Genomic DNA, 16405 nt, shown 5'->3' with positions numbered 1-16405 from the left:
ACCAGAAAGATCTAGTTCCGTATCAGTATCAGATGCTGAAGGATCATCAAGTTCAAGTACAGAAACAGAAGGTACATCCCCAGCTGCAACCGAAAGAGTAACAGAAACTGCATCTGCACTATCGACACAGACACCAACGGAATCACCAGAAAGATCTAGTTCCGTTTCAGTAACAGATGCTGAAAGGTCATCAAGTCTAAGTACAGAAACAGAAGGTACATCCTTTGCTGCAACGGAGCGATTAACAGAAACTGCATTTGCATCATCGACACAGACTCCAACRRAATCACCAGAARGATCTAGTTCWGTWTCAGTARYAGATGYTGAAARKTCATCAAGTCCAAGTACAGAAACAGAAGGTACATCCTCGGCTGCAACGGAGCGTTTTACAGTGACTGCATCTGCATCATCTACAGTCACTGTATCATCCAGAATTGGTTCAACTACCAGTGCTCTTATTTCTTCTTCTGCAGAACCTGTATTAGATTATACTTCTACAACAAATCTTCCTATCTCTCCAGATTCTCGTTCTAATAGTTCTGAATGTACATCTCCTGGATTCTTCCCAAATCCAGATGATTGCTCTAAGTTTTACAGATGTGTTCGTATCGGTTTGCTGAATTTATTTACTAGGTTTGATTTCGTGTGTCCTGACGGACGTGTTTGGGATCAAGACTTGTTTATGTGTAATTTTCCATGGGCCGTAGCAAGCTCCAATTGTAAGGAGAAGGAATTTCCTACTCCAGATATAGATGATGAATCTGACCCTCCAAAAGATAACAACATATGTCCAATTGGAAAATTGACTGGTGATCAAATTGCTCTTGTTTGTCCTTCTGGATTCCGAAAGCATCCCAAATATTGTAATATCTTTTATCAGTGTACATCTGAAAGTAATTTGGACGTCAATATTGCCTTGTTTGCTTGCCCTGATGGTATGATTTACAACGCAGAGAAAATTCAGTGTGTTCTTGCTAATGTGTTTAACTACTTATTCTTAGGCTGTAAAGACATTCTTGTCAATCCGACGGATAACTTTGTTCCCATTGTGAGTATTTTATCTCTTTTATGACACTTTTAAGTTTATTAGAATTTTATTTATTTGTAATTAATTTGTTTTTCAGTTGAACGTACCGTCTACTCCACTTTGTCCATACCCAGGATCTTTTCCATATCATCCAGGTTGCTCAAATGCATTCTTCAAATGTAGACGCGATCGAAAAGGCTTATTACGAGGTTATCTCTATAAATGTCCTCCTGAAAACGTATTTTCTCCATTTTCAAGAAAGTGCGAGCCTGCAAAGTATTTTCCTCAATGTTTAAAAGTTAGGGCTAATTATCGTATGGAATCTTCCTCTAATATGCATACGACCCATCATAATATCTTTTATTTTGGAAAACAATTACCTTAAAATCTTATATAAACTTAGAACGCATTTACATTTACTATTATCATTAACAATATCTTCCTTATGTTGCGTAAAATAAAGCAATAATTATTACAGCATTTAAGAAATATTGTTAAAAATTAGAAAACGAGCGAGCGTCTAATGAAATAATAAAAATTACATTGTAGACTATGTGATGAAATTACTAATTTCATATAAATCTACTTCCCACTGCTAAATAAAAGTAACATTGTTTTTTCAATATTAATCTTAGCAGTTAATAGAACATGACTGTCATATGAAGCAAGATTTCTGAAACTTTTTCGTTTAGTGACCCCCTTTATCCGAGTAAATATCTTCGAAACTAGAAATTACAAATTCCAACTTTTGCTGAGAATAACTCATTAACTAAATTTATTCGAAAATACGCTATAAGTGTAGCGTTGCTAATCTTCAAATTAATTTTCGGTCCTGACATAGCTAGGAATTTATATTTTTTAATAAAATGTCTGCGGCCCCATATAGAGTCGCTGACTACACTTTGAGGAGCCTTGATATATAAAGTAACGTTAAGTTATTTAATAAGACGAGTTAAGTCCGCCTAGAGACTTCAACGCGTCAATATCATCATCCTTATAGAATTTAGTACTTATTGTTAGTATATGCTCGTGTATATACTTTTTGTTATTATTTGACAAATATATACATTATTCTCAGTCCTGTTTTTTGCTTGAATGTCATACGAATGTAATGTATAAGTTAATTATTAAATTATTATTTTTCTGTTTCTATGAATAACGGAGTTTATCAATAATGTTTACAATGTTATACGAATATAAAATTCTGAACTAATGTTGATGAACAAAGGTCTCATTTGAAAGAAGAAAATTCAAACGTTTAAATGATCAAGCTACTACTAATCCAGCCATATTGACTCGATTTTTGAATTACGCGCGAGAGATTATAATCTACCTAACCTATATAACGATACGATATAACACATGGTAGAAACACTGTTTCTCACTTGTGCTTGTAATTCATATTTTGTCCGTATCTGTCGCTAAAGTCGTATATGCTTCAAGAATATAATGTAATGGAGAGCTTTATTGTAAATAGATTTGTACGAGCGAGGTTTTTATTGCGTTTAATTAATTCCAATTATCTATAGCTATCCTGAATCACTAAAAGTTACAATTAGCTATTTAACGAGATAAGTTGATAGAAGTTGTGATGTAAATACATTTATTTAATTCGTTAAATGATTAAAACATACGGAAAAGAACGTATAGTGATATTTCTTATCGCGCTAATTGAAGATTTCGAAATGATTTTGGCCCAGTAGCAAAAGAGAAACATGCCACGATATTAATACGAAGTTAATAAACGAGACCGCATCGTAATAATCAAAAGGATGTCTTCGTGGCAACTATTCAATTTCATGCGAGTTAATTTTAAATACACTAATAGAAATGTCAACTTGTCCTCTCTTTCTAAGCGATTTAGTAATCGTGTTAAATTTGGAGGTTATCGTAAAAAGATAGATTTGTGGCTTAAAGAACAAAGCACGCAGGTTGCAAAGGCATGTACAAGGCAATGCGAGTTTATAGTGGCACAACGTATTAGACGAAGTATTCAAATATTTCTTCTTTATACAAAAATATGGGACGAAGTGGCTCTTAAAGAAATAATCAAATCGTGGAGAATGCGAGCTATAAAAAATTCTAAAAAATTTCTAATCAGTGCTGTTGGTGTAAATGTTTATAATTGGAATCATGAAAGAATATCTGACGAGGAGGTCAATAGGTAATGATTGTTTTTGTATATACTATAACAAAAATTATAATTACGTAATATGTTTATCAGTTATATTGTAAAGTTCTGTACGTGCTATTACATACATATCCGTTGTTTACGCTTATAATTATAGTTATAGTCAAGAAATAGAGGGTATTTATAAATTGAGAGATTGTACCGTTATATGTACAAACTGTCACCTACGAATTATTATCGATAATGCTAGTAAACAACCTGGAGTAGAATATTGTAAATGTGATGGTGTCAAAACGTCTGCTACCATGAATAAAGATCGTACGTTATGAATTATATCTATTTTATTAAATCTATATATATATATATATATATATATATATTTATTTTTAACAACTTGTAATTGTTATTTTTTTATTTAGCTAACGGTTGGCAACCATATATTGAACGCCAAGACATGTTAGTCTGGAGGAGACAAGAGCCAGATACAGGTTTATTTGCATATAAAGTATATGGATCTTTTCCGGATGTCACGGCTGAAGATTTCTTACAAGTACAGATTGATATAGAGTATAGGAAACAATGGGATATAACTGCCCAAGAATTACAAATTATTGATACTGATCCACAATCTACAACATCTAACAATCATAGTGCTGATGTTATATACTGGGAAATGATTTGGCCTGTATGATTGATTTTAAATAATTACAAATTATATAGATATCAATTTAAAAAAATTATGTATTTGCAGAAACTATTTGCTAATCGAGATTATGTATATCAACGTAGATGGGTTATTGATAAAGATAAAAGGATAGTAGTTATTGTTAGTAAGGGAACTGACCATCCTAATGCACCTGTTAAACCTGGAACTCACAGGTATGTAAATTAAGAAGCCTAAGTTTTAATAGCATGCTTAGAAATAAAGTATTCAAAATAATTACCATATAATAATATAAAGTTTAAATGCAATAGAGTAAGGACGTACTGGTCATATATGGTAATTAGACCTTACACGGATTTTCAACAGCCAGGTATCGAATTTAGCTTAACTTACTTTGATGACCCTGGTATGAGAGTGCCATCAACCATCACTGCATGGGTAGCAGTAGCAGGTACACTATCAAAAATTATAATCTATTAATAATAGTATTATGTAATATCATTTTTGTATTTTTTTTATAGGTTTGTCTGACTTTTTAACTCGTATGAGACAAGCATCCAAAGACTATAAAAAATACAAAATGATGCAAAACAATGTCACGTGTACTAGCCATACAGTATTGGATCAAGAAAATCTTACCGAATATGAAGATTCACATAAAGGTATGAATAAAACCGAAAAAGATAAAGATTTAGTAAAACATGGGATTGTAGAAGAAGATAATTTAAAACACGTTCAAGTCATACAACATGAAAATCCATTAGAACTTATGCAATCTATGGACGAAAACACTGATACAGAAGAAAATAATTTAGAAGAAAATGAAGACAAAGATAATGTTGCTAATTCTATATCTCAAGAAGAAGGAGGTTTATTAAATTACTTTTTTCTGAGTAAATTATTTGCGTGACAAGGAATTGTAATATGTATTTTCATACATATTTTTAAATATTAAAGTCTTTTTCATGATTTTACATGAAAATAACTTTAATTTCTAATCTCTATTTAATTACAAATATGTTGACTTTACATATTAGTAAAATAAAAAAATAGTACATGTAATTTTTATTTTTAATTCTGAAAATTTAAATAATATCGGAGAAACATATATTCATAACGTATAAATGATCTTTTCGAAATTATTTGTTATCATATATGTTTAGAATTAAAGAAAAAAAAAAAGATAAATTTGATGAACAGGTTTGAGAAATCTGTCATTAAAAATCTATGCCATTCTATCAGTGTTATGATTCATGCATTTATTGCAATTATAAAAATTAGTACAATTAGTAATCAATAATAAGTCATATTTATGTGCGATATCAAAGTATATTCAAAAATCAAGAGAATTAAGAAATACTATACAGGAGAAACTTATTATTTTATAACTAATTGTAATCATATAACATCAGCTCATATAGTTTTCTTTAACTTTCGTACATTATTTTTTCTGAACAGTTATATACTGTTCACATATCTCTTTTAATAAAGATCTGTCTTTACTTACGGTCGCCACTAAATTAACTATTTTCTTATTATCATATATACATCCAGTTTCACATGTAATTGCATCCATTAGTTATATACGAAAGACCAAATGATATCTCATATGGCAGTATTATTGCTTTAGTACCTGCTAATACCTCAGTAACATTAGAATGAAAAATTATATATAACAAACAAATGTTGATTTTTGTATTCATATATACTGGAAAAATATTTTTAAAATGCAATATATTTTTATCCGTTAATCATATGCTTGTTATTTCAGTAAAACTTTCGTCATTAAAGCATGCTTCTTCTGCTAACATAGCACAAGAAATAAATACTTCGTCATCTAAATCCAATTGAAAATTGATTTCTTCCGGTAGCTTTTTTGGAGAAGATAAAAAATCAGAACACTCTTCATCGTGACATTTCTGATATATAACTTGTTTAGTTATGTCAACTATCAAATAGATATTATTACTTTTGTGCCATCTTCCTATGTTTTCACAATACCTATGTAATAGTATATTAACCAAAGAATTTTATATGTTTATAATCATTCATTTTTAATAGAAATTTGAAGTATATATAATAATTTATCTTGCTTGCAATTAGAGTGTATATTTTATTATTATCCGGCATTTCTATTTTCATTGCATTAAAAATATGAACAAAAGATATAAGGACAAACTTTTAAAGATGACTCTTTATAAAATTTCTTAATACATTCGAGACTAGTGATATATATAGATCTACGTCACCTCGAATTCTTTACTTGAATACCAGTGACATAGTCTTACATCATTTCAAAATCTGTAGCTAAATGTTGATAGCATTGATCTATTCTAATAGATATTTAATTTTAATTAAACTGTTAAATGTTTATATTTTATATTTCAAGTTATTAAATGCAGTCTCCAGCCAAAGTCTCGCCAAAGTAACACCGGTTATGAATGAGTTAATAATAAAATATACAATCTATATGAGACAATATTATGAATTTTAAATATAAGTATAAATACCTGTAACCAATGATTTCATAAATTAATGTCTTCAATTGCTCGTTATATTTACATAGACGTATTTTTCCTGGTTTAATGATATCTAATATATATTTATCAATTTCAGGATACTGTGATGATGTATTATAGTTTGTTACATTGTTTATCCATTGCCTTTGTTCTTTGTTAGAGTGTCTTATGACCTGTGCCTCATCATTGGAAAATTCAAGTAAAATTATATCCTTTTTTTTTGGAAAATAAGCAATCAAAGAATTGATAAAATATTCCAATTCTGGTTCCTTGTACATTTTTGGTAATATAAATTTACAATCAGATGAAATTTCCAAATGAGACTGTTTACCCCATTTAGTGGATTTGTATATTCGAAAATGTCTATTTTTTGTATAAACCCCAACGTCAATAAACAATTTTCTTCCATTTTTCATGTTAATTATTAATTCTTCAATATGAATTTTGGAAAAAGTACTTAAAATGTCATGATGTGTTTCTGTGCTATTTAAATAATTTGTTATTTCCATACAAACATATTTCATAAATTTTCCTACATGAGAATTATTTTTAAAAGCTACGTCCTTAATAGCAAATATTAAATGTCTGCTAAACTTTTCATTATTTGTAGAATCCAAATTAATAATATTAGATTTATTGCACGGTAGATGCCATTCTTTTAACATAAATGCACACAAAATATCAATGAGTGTGTTAGTCATACGTGAGCCATTATTATTAGGATTCAATTCAAATAGAAATTCTAAATCTACATATAACCAACATGGAGCTCCTTCTGGTATAACCTAAAACGAAATTACATTAGGAATCTTCTTTATCATTAGCAAAAATTAATTAGTTAGTTATTTTACAATGTTACATCTAATTAGAGCAGGAAATTAATTAAAGAACTTAAATTTTAATTTTAATAGAAAATATCAAACAAGTCATATTCTAAGAATCTATTAATTTTTTTAATTAATAAAACCTCATAAGAACATCTTGATTCAGGAGGTCTATCTTTATAATACCACCAATAAACTTCGGGATGAGCTACTACAAATTTTCTAACTCCATCATTCTGTTGATATACAAATGTACAGAGCATTTCATTATCATTAGAATTTTTATTAGCTATAGCAAGTGCTTCTGCTTGTTTATAAAATTCAGCCCAAAACTGTGATGGACCCAAAATATGATCAGGCATTTTCCTTAAGTAATTTATGCTTAATTCGTTTTTGTATTCCTTTCTACTATCAATGGGTTTTAATGTACCCATATTTTTACCATAAAACTGTTCTGGACTGAATCTGTTCATTTTTAATATAAACGCGGCAACGAACTAAAGAAACCCCTCTCCGTACATTTCACATCAATACTGCCAATATTAAAATTTATATATATATCAACGTTAAATTGTATAAATTCAGTTAAATCATAATAACAATAGTAATAATATTATTATATATATATTCTTTTTTTTAATATAAAGTGATATATTCAATATTAATATATTTTTTGTTTCTGCTTTTCTTTATTCGAGTTACTAATAGTTGCATAGAACTATTTTGATTGACCAATATTTTCTCCACGTTGAATTCTAGCAATTTAATTGGTCCTGAGATACGCCATTTGTAATGGTCTCTTAAGGTGACGAAAATACAACCCGTCTCTCTCTTTTCAGTTCTGTTTCCGAAAGTTGCCGTATACTTCTTGTACGTTCTTAATTTATTATTGTATAAAATCCGTTTAATCTTACTTTTTAAAAACACGAATTATAGAAATATATATCTCTTGAATTGTACTGGTATTAATTTTAGTTTTTCCACGTGTTTAAGTGAATCTTAAATTTTTATAATAGTATATTTTCTTATATTAAACATAACCTCTATGTTATGGTTATAGTTAAGTTCACATAAAATTAATTTTTTTACTTTATATTTCAGCAGTTTCTTCAGTGAAGTAAAAAATGGCCAAGTCAAAGAATCATACTAATCATAACCAGAGTAAGTAAACGTGTATTAAATTTGTAATTAAAAGTTCTTTCATTTTTATGCAGTTTTCATATTAACACAAAACCATCCACGACGGGCCAAATAACTTTAAACTTTCTAACTAGCTCTAATTTCTTATAAGTTACAATGTTATTTTGTGAATCAGGATTATATCATATTTTTTGCTATATATATATCTTAAAATTTATGAATTTTTGAAGATGTCATTTGATCCGCTATGGTAGAAACAAGTATACATGAAGCATACGTATATTTATTGTTGAGGATTTAAATCTGATAATAAATTTTTAATATTTTGTGACATTAAATTAATAAATTATAATTAAATGTTTTTTTTTAATTTTTCAGATAGAAAAGCTCATCGCAATGGCATTAAAAAGCCTAAGCGTTATAGACATGAATCTACTTTAGGAGTAAGTGTATTTCAAATTATTAGATTATTAGAGAAGTAATTTCGTTTTTTCAGCGATAAATAAAAGACGATTTTTTTGTTATATTTAGAATCTAAAATATTTTAAATGATCATAAATGATTTGACAAATTCAATTTCTCAGTTATTTCTCTTGCTGTTATGCGACAGTTAACATCCACTAGTGTCTTTATATTTTCTTTGTCTTCTGCTTCAACCAGGTGACCTTAAACATCGTGCATCTTTCAAATCGAAATTATCAAAATGAAATTTTAAAAACTAATCTTGTCACAGGTTCATGTAGCAAATCCTCTCCGTAAGCAGCATATAATTTTTCTCTTTGCTTGCATTGCATAATTACTTTTACAGTAATAAAAAAGCAAAATATGATAAAAAAGCAGACTTTGATTCTTTATTTCTGATACGATGCTAAAAACAGAACAAAATATGACAAAGTTCTAAATCGCATCTAAAATGTCTATTGCTAGAATGTAAAATAATTTTAAAATTTAGAGTAAAGTTGGATTTAATAAATACAACTTACAAAATCTCTGTGCGATAAGCGAAATTACTTTCTAAATTCAATATTTAATATTAAGTTTATTAATTTAGGATAAAATAATACATAAACTAATATTACAGATGGACTTAAAGTTTTTGAGGAATCAACGATTTGCAAAAAAACATAATCTTAAGCCAAAGGCTCAGTTAAAAAGAGCAGAAAAGCGAAAGGCTCTTCGTGAAGCTTCAACGAAATAAGTTGTATTATGTTTTTATTAAAATAAAATTGTAAAATTACTTAATATTTACTTCATTTTTCCTTGTAAGATTTATTTTAAAATAATTAGAATTGATCTATACCATCAATTATAACATAGGCCATTTCGATTAGAGATTATCATATTTTTGTAAATAAATTTATATATTAAAGTCAAAAAAAAGATATAAATGAATATGATTGTAATATAAACGTATGGGTAATATTGCGATGATGTGATCATTTTAAATAAGCAAGCCTCAACATAACCTATGGATTTAACTATTGCTAGGTAAATAAGTACTTGAGTTCGTTGAGTTTGCCACGCCTTTAGTACGTGAATATTTTATTTCTCTTTTGATTTAATTCATTAAAGGTAAAAAAAATTGTATTTTTTATTTTTATAATATATTTATATTCTAAATATAAATAAATATAGCTATTATAACGAATATGGAGGATCAGATAGCGCACAGTTTTGAAAATTCAAGAAAACCTAAGTGTATTTTACTATTTAGTGGAAAACGAAAATGCGGAAAAGATTTTATTACAGATATATTACACAAAAGGTATAGTATTTTTTATTTTTTGATTATAAATTATATATGCGTAGTCAACTATTTACGCGAAAGATATTAATATGCAAGACAAGTATATTGTGCTTCAAGAATATTTTTGAAAAACATGATATTAATATTTATAAACAATTATTTGTATGTAAAATAATACAAGTAAATTTATCAATAATTTATTTTCAATCTAGATTAGGTGATGATAAAAGTGTAATTATCAAAATATCAGGACCAATTAAATTACACTGGTCTAAAAATTCAGGCCTTGATTTAAATAAATTATTAGATAATAGCGAATATAAGGAACAGTATCGCTTTGAAATGATTAAATGGAGTGAATCTATAAGAAAAAAAGATAGTGGATATTTTTGTCGTGCAGCTATTGATATGTATAATGGTATTATATAAAAGATACATTATTCCTTTTAATTAGATTCACGTGTAATAGAATATTGAATTTTTCAAGTGTTTTTTAGTACGTGACAAACCAATTTGGATAGTGAGTGATACTCGTAGAAAAACTGATATTCACTGGTTTCAAGAAAATTATAAAGGTCTTTGCAAAACTATCCGTGTAATTGCTAATCCGGAACTAAGGCAACAACGTGGATGGAAGTTTGTTGCAGGTTAAAATGATGACAACTTGCAAAATATAATTATGGTCTAATGTTTATAATTCTACAACATACTAGAATAATTATTATTTTTAGGTATTGATGATGCAGAAACAGAATGCGATTTGGATGATTTTGATAACTGGGATTTGAAAATTGAGAATAATGGTAATGATGTGGAAACTATTTTAGAAAAAATATTAGAATTAATTAATTAATATATACGTAAAAAAATGTATTTGATATTTAACATATTTGCTTAACCAATATTGCAATATTAAATCTAAATTTAATAATAATTTAGTAATTATCAGTATTAAATTTAGATTTAAAGAGTAAAAATTTAGATCATAAGCTTTTTTAAACTAATTGATCGATCAAAAGAACAAATAAATATAAATTTGTTGTTTATTGATTATTAATTATATAAAGTAAAGTGTATAAACATTTTTGTTTACATACTTATAATCTTACTTTTATTCTATCATTCTTTAATAATTTATAAAATAATATATTTCAATCTTAAGAAATATTAAGAATATGATTAATATTATAGTAAATTATTTTCTTATTTATGAAAATAAAATATAAATTATATATAATAAATATGTATTACACAATCAAAATATAAATATTATATCTATATACATATTTATTTGCATGACAGGTAGTTATCAAAACAGCAATGCGTGCGCATACGTACGAAGTTTTCTGCGATTAAAATAATTCTTTGTATGTATGTACTCTTTAAATGTTACCGAGAATGCTTACGTTTTTATTTTAAAGTTCGCTCCAAACCGAAAAGTAAACCCTTGTATAGAGAATTAGTGCTTTGTTTATTACAGTATTTGAAACAAAGAACGTAAATAGTAAAATGGTCGAACATTCAATTCCTTCCGATATTCTCGACGACCTTAGTAGGTTAGTTAAATCTGTTTTATTCATTTTACTATATACATAATTGCGTACTATTTTTTATAATATAGAAAATTTGATAAAATTCAATTAAAAAAAATTGATAAAGATAAAAATATTAGCAATGATACATAAGTACTTAATATGATTTATTTTATTGCAGTCGTTTTATTATTAATGTACCTGAGGAAGAAAGGAAAGATTTAGTTCGAATATGTTTTCAAATAGAACTTGCACATTGGTTTTATTTAGACTTTTATTGCACAGAAGAAAACCCAAAATTAAAGACATGTAGTATGAAGGAATTTGCTACACATATTTTTCAACACATTCCATTTTTAAAGCCACATGTTCCAAATATAGATACGGTTTTAGAACAATGGAGAGAATATAAACAAAATGTGCCAACATTTGGTGCTATCGTCTTAAATGAAGACTTAACAAAAGTATTATTAGTACAAAGTTATTGGGCTAAAAGTAGTTGGGGGTTTCCAAAAGGCAAAGTAAACGAAGATGAAGACCCTTCGCATTGTGCTGTTCGAGAAGTGTTGGAAGAAACTGGTTTTGATATATCAAATTTAATAAATAAAGACGAATATATAGAATCTGTTATAAATGACCAAATTGTTCGACTATATGTAATATCAGGTGTACAAAAAGATACAAAGTTTCAACCTAAAACTAGAAAGGAAATAAAGAACGTTGAATGGTTTTCTCTTGTTGATTTGCCTAGTAGTAAGAAGGATATGACACCCAAATTAAAGATGGGAGTTGGACCAAATGCATTTTTTATGGTTGTTCCATTTGTAAAGTAAGTATTTTTATGATTCATTGCCTGAAAATTAACAATAACAGTGCAATGATTATTTTTCAAGTAAAATATAGTAATTTGTATTACATAGGAAAATGAAACGTTGGGTACAAGAGAAGCAACAGCGTGAAAAAAATCTATCCATAGCAAGGAGACATAGGCATAAGTCGTTAGGGGATGTTGAATCTATTTCTAAAAGTAAACGCCAACAACAATTATTTTCTCAAGCAATTCAAGTAAAGAAATATTTTATATTAACTAGGTATACGTACATATATGTGTATTAAAATTTTTGTAACATTTATATTGATATATTTTTTTGCATAATGCTTACAGAACGAAGTTGTAGATTCTAAAAGCGTTCGACAATCGAATACATCGCCAGCTAGGAGTCGTCGTAGCTTATACGATAATAAAAATGCCTTATCAAAAGGTGCATTTAAGCGCAATTTGTTTGGTGAACAAAGTGGTGATCGTTCACCATTCCCTCTAGCTCAACAGTTGACGGAGAGTCCACAGAGTCAACAGTCATATTCATTTTTAAATGACCCTGCTATTCAATCGGTTAAGTGCAATGATTTTAATTATAAAGGACGAAAATCTGATGAAGGAATTAAAGGTTTGATAATCCTAAAATATATATTAAAAATTTGTATTATGGATTTACTTTAATCTAAATTATCTAAATAATTTTCTCTCTTTTATGCGTGCCCCATACATGTAATTATGAAATATTTTATATTTTAGGTTTAGCAGAAGGAAATATCAAATCTTTATTATTTGGTGATGCTACGCGTAAATTAAAAACAGATTTTAAAGCTATACCTTCTCCGTTTACAAGTATGGAACGTAATATGCCAACATTTCCGCCACCAATTCGCTTTAGGTTACATGAATATTCATCTGAATTATGCTCTAAAATTTGGGTACATTTTAAATTTGATAAACAGGCAATACTCAATTGCTTGTAAAATAAAAAATATAATCATATCGTGTAGACCAACAAAAAAAAAATTTAAACTTACTGATAAATTCAATACTGTAGTTTACTTTTTATAAGTATATTTTCTCTTGAAAACATATTTCTAAGTATAAGATGTATAAAAACTTTGATATGTTCTGTAGATAATAGGGTTGTAATGGATGGTATTTCATGTAGATATACACTTATAAAATAGTATTTCTTGAAATAGTCTTAAAAAACATATCTCAAAGAAATTTGCATAAATTTTGATTATGTTAAATTTATCACCACATTGCATATTTACTTACAGTAGTGCAATAAATTAATGTCTTTATAACTTTTTATTTTGACATTGAATATTTTATATAATTTAGAACTATATTTCTAGCACTATACAAATATAGTAATAAATGTATATTTTTTTAATTGCATTACATGAAAAATGATCAAGTTTGCATACATCAAAATATGATGGAGCAGTATTTGATATTGTCTTTAACTATTTTCGAAGTCTTCATATAATTTTTTTATTTCATACAACAAAAGAATTTTTGTTTTGTACAAGTTTACGTCAGGATAATTATCGTTGGAAAAGTAATGTAACATTATGTAGATTTTTATTTTAACTAAACGTTTATCACAATCCATCTTAATGTTAAAATATCAGTAATGTATATGTGCTATACGATCACAATTAAGATCTTTACACTGCTTAGTAAATTTTGTATTTACTAATAAAATGTAGTCAAATATTTTTAAATGAATGGTTCGATTGATTCTTATGAACAATAATGATACGTGAACTTATAAAAAATTTGCATAATTTATTTTTTAGAAAAAGTGCAATTAGTAAAAATATATTAAAACATAATTTAAGAAAGGTTTATAGAGAGAATGATCTATTATCGTTATTATTTAAAAAAGACTAGGAAGACAATTAAAATAAGTATGAGTGCACTAATGAAATAAAATATTTTTTTTAAGATAACAGTGCCTGCACCACGTACACTTCTAATTATTTCATTGTTTAAGGCATAAACTATTTTACTTTCTTCAATGAGTTTATTTTTAGTATCTTCATCTAATGTTTCAGCTATTTTATTCATCGTTTCACGCAAATCACGTTTTAATTCAAAAATGTTATGATTTTTAAAGTCCGTGATATTATTGCCACAACTAGTTACTTCTTTGAAAGGTGAAATCTTTTGCATAAGTTGCCTTTTCCTTCGTAAAATAATTCCTCCACTAAGAAGACCCATATAAAGGTGATAAATATATGCCATAAGTAAAGTGGGCTCTGTATCCTCTATTTCTCTTAAACGCATCAGGTATTTAATAACACTGTCTCTAAAAAAAGTTAAAATGCATTGAAATAAATAAATTTAATGTTCACGTAATTATTTGTTTATATATATATATATATATATATATAAAAAAAAAAAAAGTTTCATTCAAATAAGTTCAAAGTTGTTTTGAAACAAACAAAAAAGAGAGAACGAAGTAAAAGAAAATAATATTCTACAATATTATAAATAATTAAGAAAAAGAAAAACATGGAGTACATTCTTGAATCTGAATATTAATGTAAAAAAGCAAATGAACTAGTGAGGTGGTATCCTATGTGAAATATATACCTAGGACTATAATTTTTCATCCATCCCTTTCCTAAATAGTATTCAAGATCTTGTTCAAAAGCCTCAGTACGTTGTAATTCAGTAAGCCGTAATAATCCAATTTTAGTATTTTTTAATCTAATCATTGCACCTTCTAGATAGCGGAAAATTTCATAGAAGACCAGAAGACCATCAGCCCATACAGAATCATCGAGAAATCCTACTTAGAGGAATAAAGCTTATAGATAAGAGAATATAAAAGTTTGATAAGCGATGCAAAGCGATAATAATAATAATAAATAAATAAATAAATAAATAATTATAGCATAAGCTTGGTTCGTAACGTTGATTATAAAGAAAAATAATTACAGAAAAAACATAATACATATATATGATATGCATAATATGATAGCACATTATATTTTTACATATATTTACATACATATAATAATAATAATAATAATATTAATGTCCTAACATTAAGTGCATCTTACCGAATGCTAATTTAGCGTTTACCAAAGCATCACTAATGGCATGAATTTCTCTTGTAGCTTTACGCATTTTTTTACAGAACGTATCTTCCTCCTTGTCCGTCATTTTGTAAGGAGGGTCTTTTTTTAAGTAAACGATTCGTTAGAAAAAACCTTCAATGAAATTCGATTCGGATAAATTTACGTAGTCATTTTAACGAATTCCCGCGCGCTTCATAACTCGTTAGAGAAGAACCGTCACTTCGGAAATACCATTGCTATTATATCGAACGTCCGTGTCATTTAATCACTCGTCATGTCGTCGTCGTCGTCGTCGTTGTCGTAGTAGTTCTGCGTTCTGCGCGGATTCATGCCATAATCAAGTATATCGTTCGTTCGTAAAACCATTGAAAGATGTCGGTACGTACATTCTTTTTTTTTTATTAAACAATCAAATCTATAACATTATTGGAAAATATCAAAAATGATATTTTTCCTTCATATTTAATTTAATTTAATCATTTTTACATATTTCACAAAAATAATTGTTTCTGTAAACGTATTGCAAAAAATGTGTGCGTATATATATGTGTTGTTTATTTGCAAACGTATCATTGTTAATTAGTCTTTAATCAAAGCTTTATTTGATTCTATCGGAAATATTATTTGAAATAGTTACGATTGTGTTTCTAACGTTTGCGTGGTTATTCAACGTGAACATTTCGTAATTAATTGTATATAGAATCAAAGAAATATTAATTTCTTTAAATAATAAGTTACTATATTATTTTACGGTTTGTTTAATTTTCACAAAAATTAAATTAAATAGGAAGAATGTATAAGAACACTAATAATAACATAACAAAAGTGTTTAAATAAATATAAAGAAGCGTTCAATTTTTCGCCATTTTTACGCTGTAAAATATATATACATATATAATATTA

At 27.5% G+C, this 16405-nt stretch overlaps 7 protein-coding genes across 8 annotated transcripts; 5 read left to right on the top strand and 2 right to left on the bottom strand.

Moving 5' to 3' along the window:
• Positions 1-62: 62 nt before the first annotated feature.
• LOC106792847 lies at positions 63-1534 on the top strand (the record flags this gene model as incomplete). Its single annotated transcript, XM_014759378.1, has 2 exons — positions 63-1048; positions 1125-1534. Coding segments are annotated over 2 exons (1274 nt in total), but the record flags the coding sequence as incomplete, so codon positions are not given.
• Positions 1535-2470: 936 nt separating this feature from the next.
• Positions 2471-6753, top strand: LOC106792848 (stAR-related lipid transfer protein 7, mitochondrial-like). The gene is made up of 6 exons (XM_014759379.1): positions 2471-3191; positions 3316-3476; positions 3578-3843; positions 3910-4037; positions 4134-4273; positions 4344-6753. The coding sequence occupies exons 1-6, from the start codon at positions 2800-2802 to the stop codon at positions 4730-4732; spliced, it is 1476 nt and encodes a 491-aa protein (XP_014614865.1). The 5' UTR covers positions 2471-2799; the 3' UTR covers positions 4733-6753.
• On the bottom strand, positions 5403-7748 carry LOC106792849 (DNA-directed primase/polymerase protein-like). The gene is made up of 3 exons (XM_014759380.1): positions 7309-7748; positions 6333-7126; positions 5403-5823 (listed from the first exon to the last, which is right to left on the bottom strand). Exons 1-3 carry the CDS (start codon positions 7636-7638, stop codon positions 5574-5576), a joined length of 1374 nt encoding a protein of 457 aa, XP_014614866.1. The 5' UTR covers positions 7639-7748; the 3' UTR covers positions 5403-5573.
• Positions 7749-7930: 182 nt separating this feature from the next.
• LOC106792854 (60S ribosomal protein L29-1) lies at positions 7931-9547 on the top strand. Of its 2 annotated transcripts, none has more exons than XM_014759384.1 (4): positions 7931-8035; positions 8267-8326; positions 8684-8748; positions 9387-9547. In XM_014759384.1, the coding sequence occupies exons 2-4, from the start codon at positions 8290-8292 to the stop codon at positions 9501-9503; spliced, it is 219 nt and encodes a 72-aa protein (XP_014614870.1). In that variant the 5' UTR covers positions 7931-8035; positions 8267-8289; the 3' UTR covers positions 9504-9547. The 2 variants fall into 2 exon arrangements, with proteins under 2 accessions (XP_014614870.1, XP_014614872.1); XM_014759386.1 differs by having other exon boundaries at positions 7933-8035; positions 8270-8326.
• A 202-nt stretch (positions 9548-9749) lies between these two features.
• LOC106792853 (phosphomevalonate kinase) lies at positions 9750-10991 on the top strand. The gene is made up of 5 exons (XM_014759383.1): positions 9750-9877; positions 9941-10070; positions 10265-10470; positions 10550-10699; positions 10784-10991. The coding sequence occupies exons 2-5, from the start codon at positions 9955-9957 to the stop codon at positions 10903-10905; spliced, it is 594 nt and encodes a 197-aa protein (XP_014614869.1). The 5' UTR covers positions 9750-9877; positions 9941-9954; the 3' UTR covers positions 10906-10991.
• A 366-nt stretch (positions 10992-11357) lies between these two features.
• LOC106792850 (m7GpppN-mRNA hydrolase) lies at positions 11358-14132 on the top strand. The gene is made up of 5 exons (XM_014759381.1): positions 11358-11608; positions 11766-12413; positions 12505-12649; positions 12750-13032; positions 13161-14132. Exons 1-5 carry the CDS (start codon positions 11562-11564, stop codon positions 13382-13384), a joined length of 1347 nt encoding a protein of 448 aa, XP_014614867.1. The 5' UTR covers positions 11358-11561; the 3' UTR covers positions 13385-14132.
• On the bottom strand, positions 13885-15855 carry LOC106792852 (heme oxygenase 1). Its single transcript, XM_014759382.1, has 3 exons — positions 15485-15855; positions 15012-15210; positions 13885-14724 (listed from the first exon to the last, which is right to left on the bottom strand). The coding sequence occupies exons 1-3, from the start codon at positions 15585-15587 to the stop codon at positions 14289-14291; spliced, it is 738 nt and encodes a 245-aa protein (XP_014614868.1). The 5' UTR covers positions 15588-15855; the 3' UTR covers positions 13885-14288.
• Between the last annotated feature and the right edge of the window lie 550 nt (positions 15856-16405).

This window comes from Polistes canadensis, unplaced genomic scaffold (assembly GCF_001313835.1).
Source record: "Polistes canadensis isolate GaletaPanama2010 unplaced genomic scaffold, ASM131383v1 scaffold_859, whole genome shotgun sequence".
Lineage (NCBI taxonomy): Eukaryota > Metazoa > Arthropoda > Insecta > Hymenoptera > Vespidae > Polistes > Polistes canadensis.
This window is presented reverse-complemented; position numbering and strand designations above follow the sequence as displayed.

Coding starts and splice junctions, on each gene's coding strand:
- LOC106792848 (XM_014759379.1), top strand. CDS start 2,800: ATGTCTTCGTGGCAACTATTCAATTTCATGCGAGTTAATTTTAAATAC. Junction 3,192..3,315: donor TCTGACGAGGAGGTCAATAG/GTAATGATTGTT, acceptor TTATAATTATAG/TTATAGTCAAGAAATAGAGG. Junction 4,038..4,133: donor GTTAAACCTGGAACTCACAG/GTATGTAAATTA, acceptor TAAATGCAATAG/AGTAAGGACGTACTGGTCAT.
- LOC106792849 (XM_014759380.1), bottom strand. CDS start 7,638: ATGAACAGATTCAGTCCAGAACAGTTTTATGGTAAAAATATGGGTACA. Junction 7,127..7,308: donor AATCAAGATGTTCTTATGAG/GTTTTATTAATT, acceptor ATTTCGTTTTAG/GTTATACCAGAAGGAGCTCC. Junction 5,824..6,332: donor TATGAAATCATTGGTTACAG/GTATTTATACTT, acceptor ACTATTACATAG/GTATTGTGAAAACATAGGAA.
- LOC106792854 (XM_014759384.1), top strand. CDS start 8,290: ATGGCCAAGTCAAAGAATCATACTAATCATAACCAGA. Junction 8,327..8,683: donor TCATACTAATCATAACCAGA/GTAAGTAAACGT, acceptor TTAATTTTTCAG/ATAGAAAAGCTCATCGCAAT. Junction 8,749..9,386: donor GACATGAATCTACTTTAGGA/GTAAGTGTATTT, acceptor CTAATATTACAG/ATGGACTTAAAGTTTTTGAG.
- LOC106792853 (XM_014759383.1), top strand. CDS start 9,955: ATGGAGGATCAGATAGCGCACAGTTTTGAAAATTCAAGAAAACCTAAG. Junction 10,071..10,264: donor ACAGATATATTACACAAAAG/GTATAGTATTTT, acceptor TTTTCAATCTAG/ATTAGGTGATGATAAAAGTG. Junction 10,471..10,549: donor AGCTATTGATATGTATAATG/GTATTATATAAA, acceptor AGTGTTTTTTAG/TACGTGACAAACCAATTTGG.
- LOC106792850 (XM_014759381.1), top strand. CDS start 11,562: ATGGTCGAACATTCAATTCCTTCCGATATTCTCGACGACCTTAGTAG. Junction 12,414..12,504: donor ATGGTTGTTCCATTTGTAAA/GTAAGTATTTTT, acceptor TGTATTACATAG/GAAAATGAAACGTTGGGTAC. Junction 13,033..13,160: donor ATCTGATGAAGGAATTAAAG/GTTTGATAATCC, acceptor TTTATATTTTAG/GTTTAGCAGAAGGAAATATC.
- LOC106792852 (XM_014759382.1), bottom strand. CDS start 15,587: ATGACGGACAAGGAGGAAGATACGTTCTGTAAAAAAATGCGTAAAGCT. Junction 15,211..15,484: donor AAACGCTAAATTAGCATTCG/GTAAGATGCACT, acceptor TCCTCTAAGTAG/GATTTCTCGATGATTCTGTA. Junction 14,725..15,011: donor ATGAAAAATTATAGTCCTAG/GTATATATTTCA, acceptor AACTTTTTTTAG/AGACAGTGTTATTAAATACC.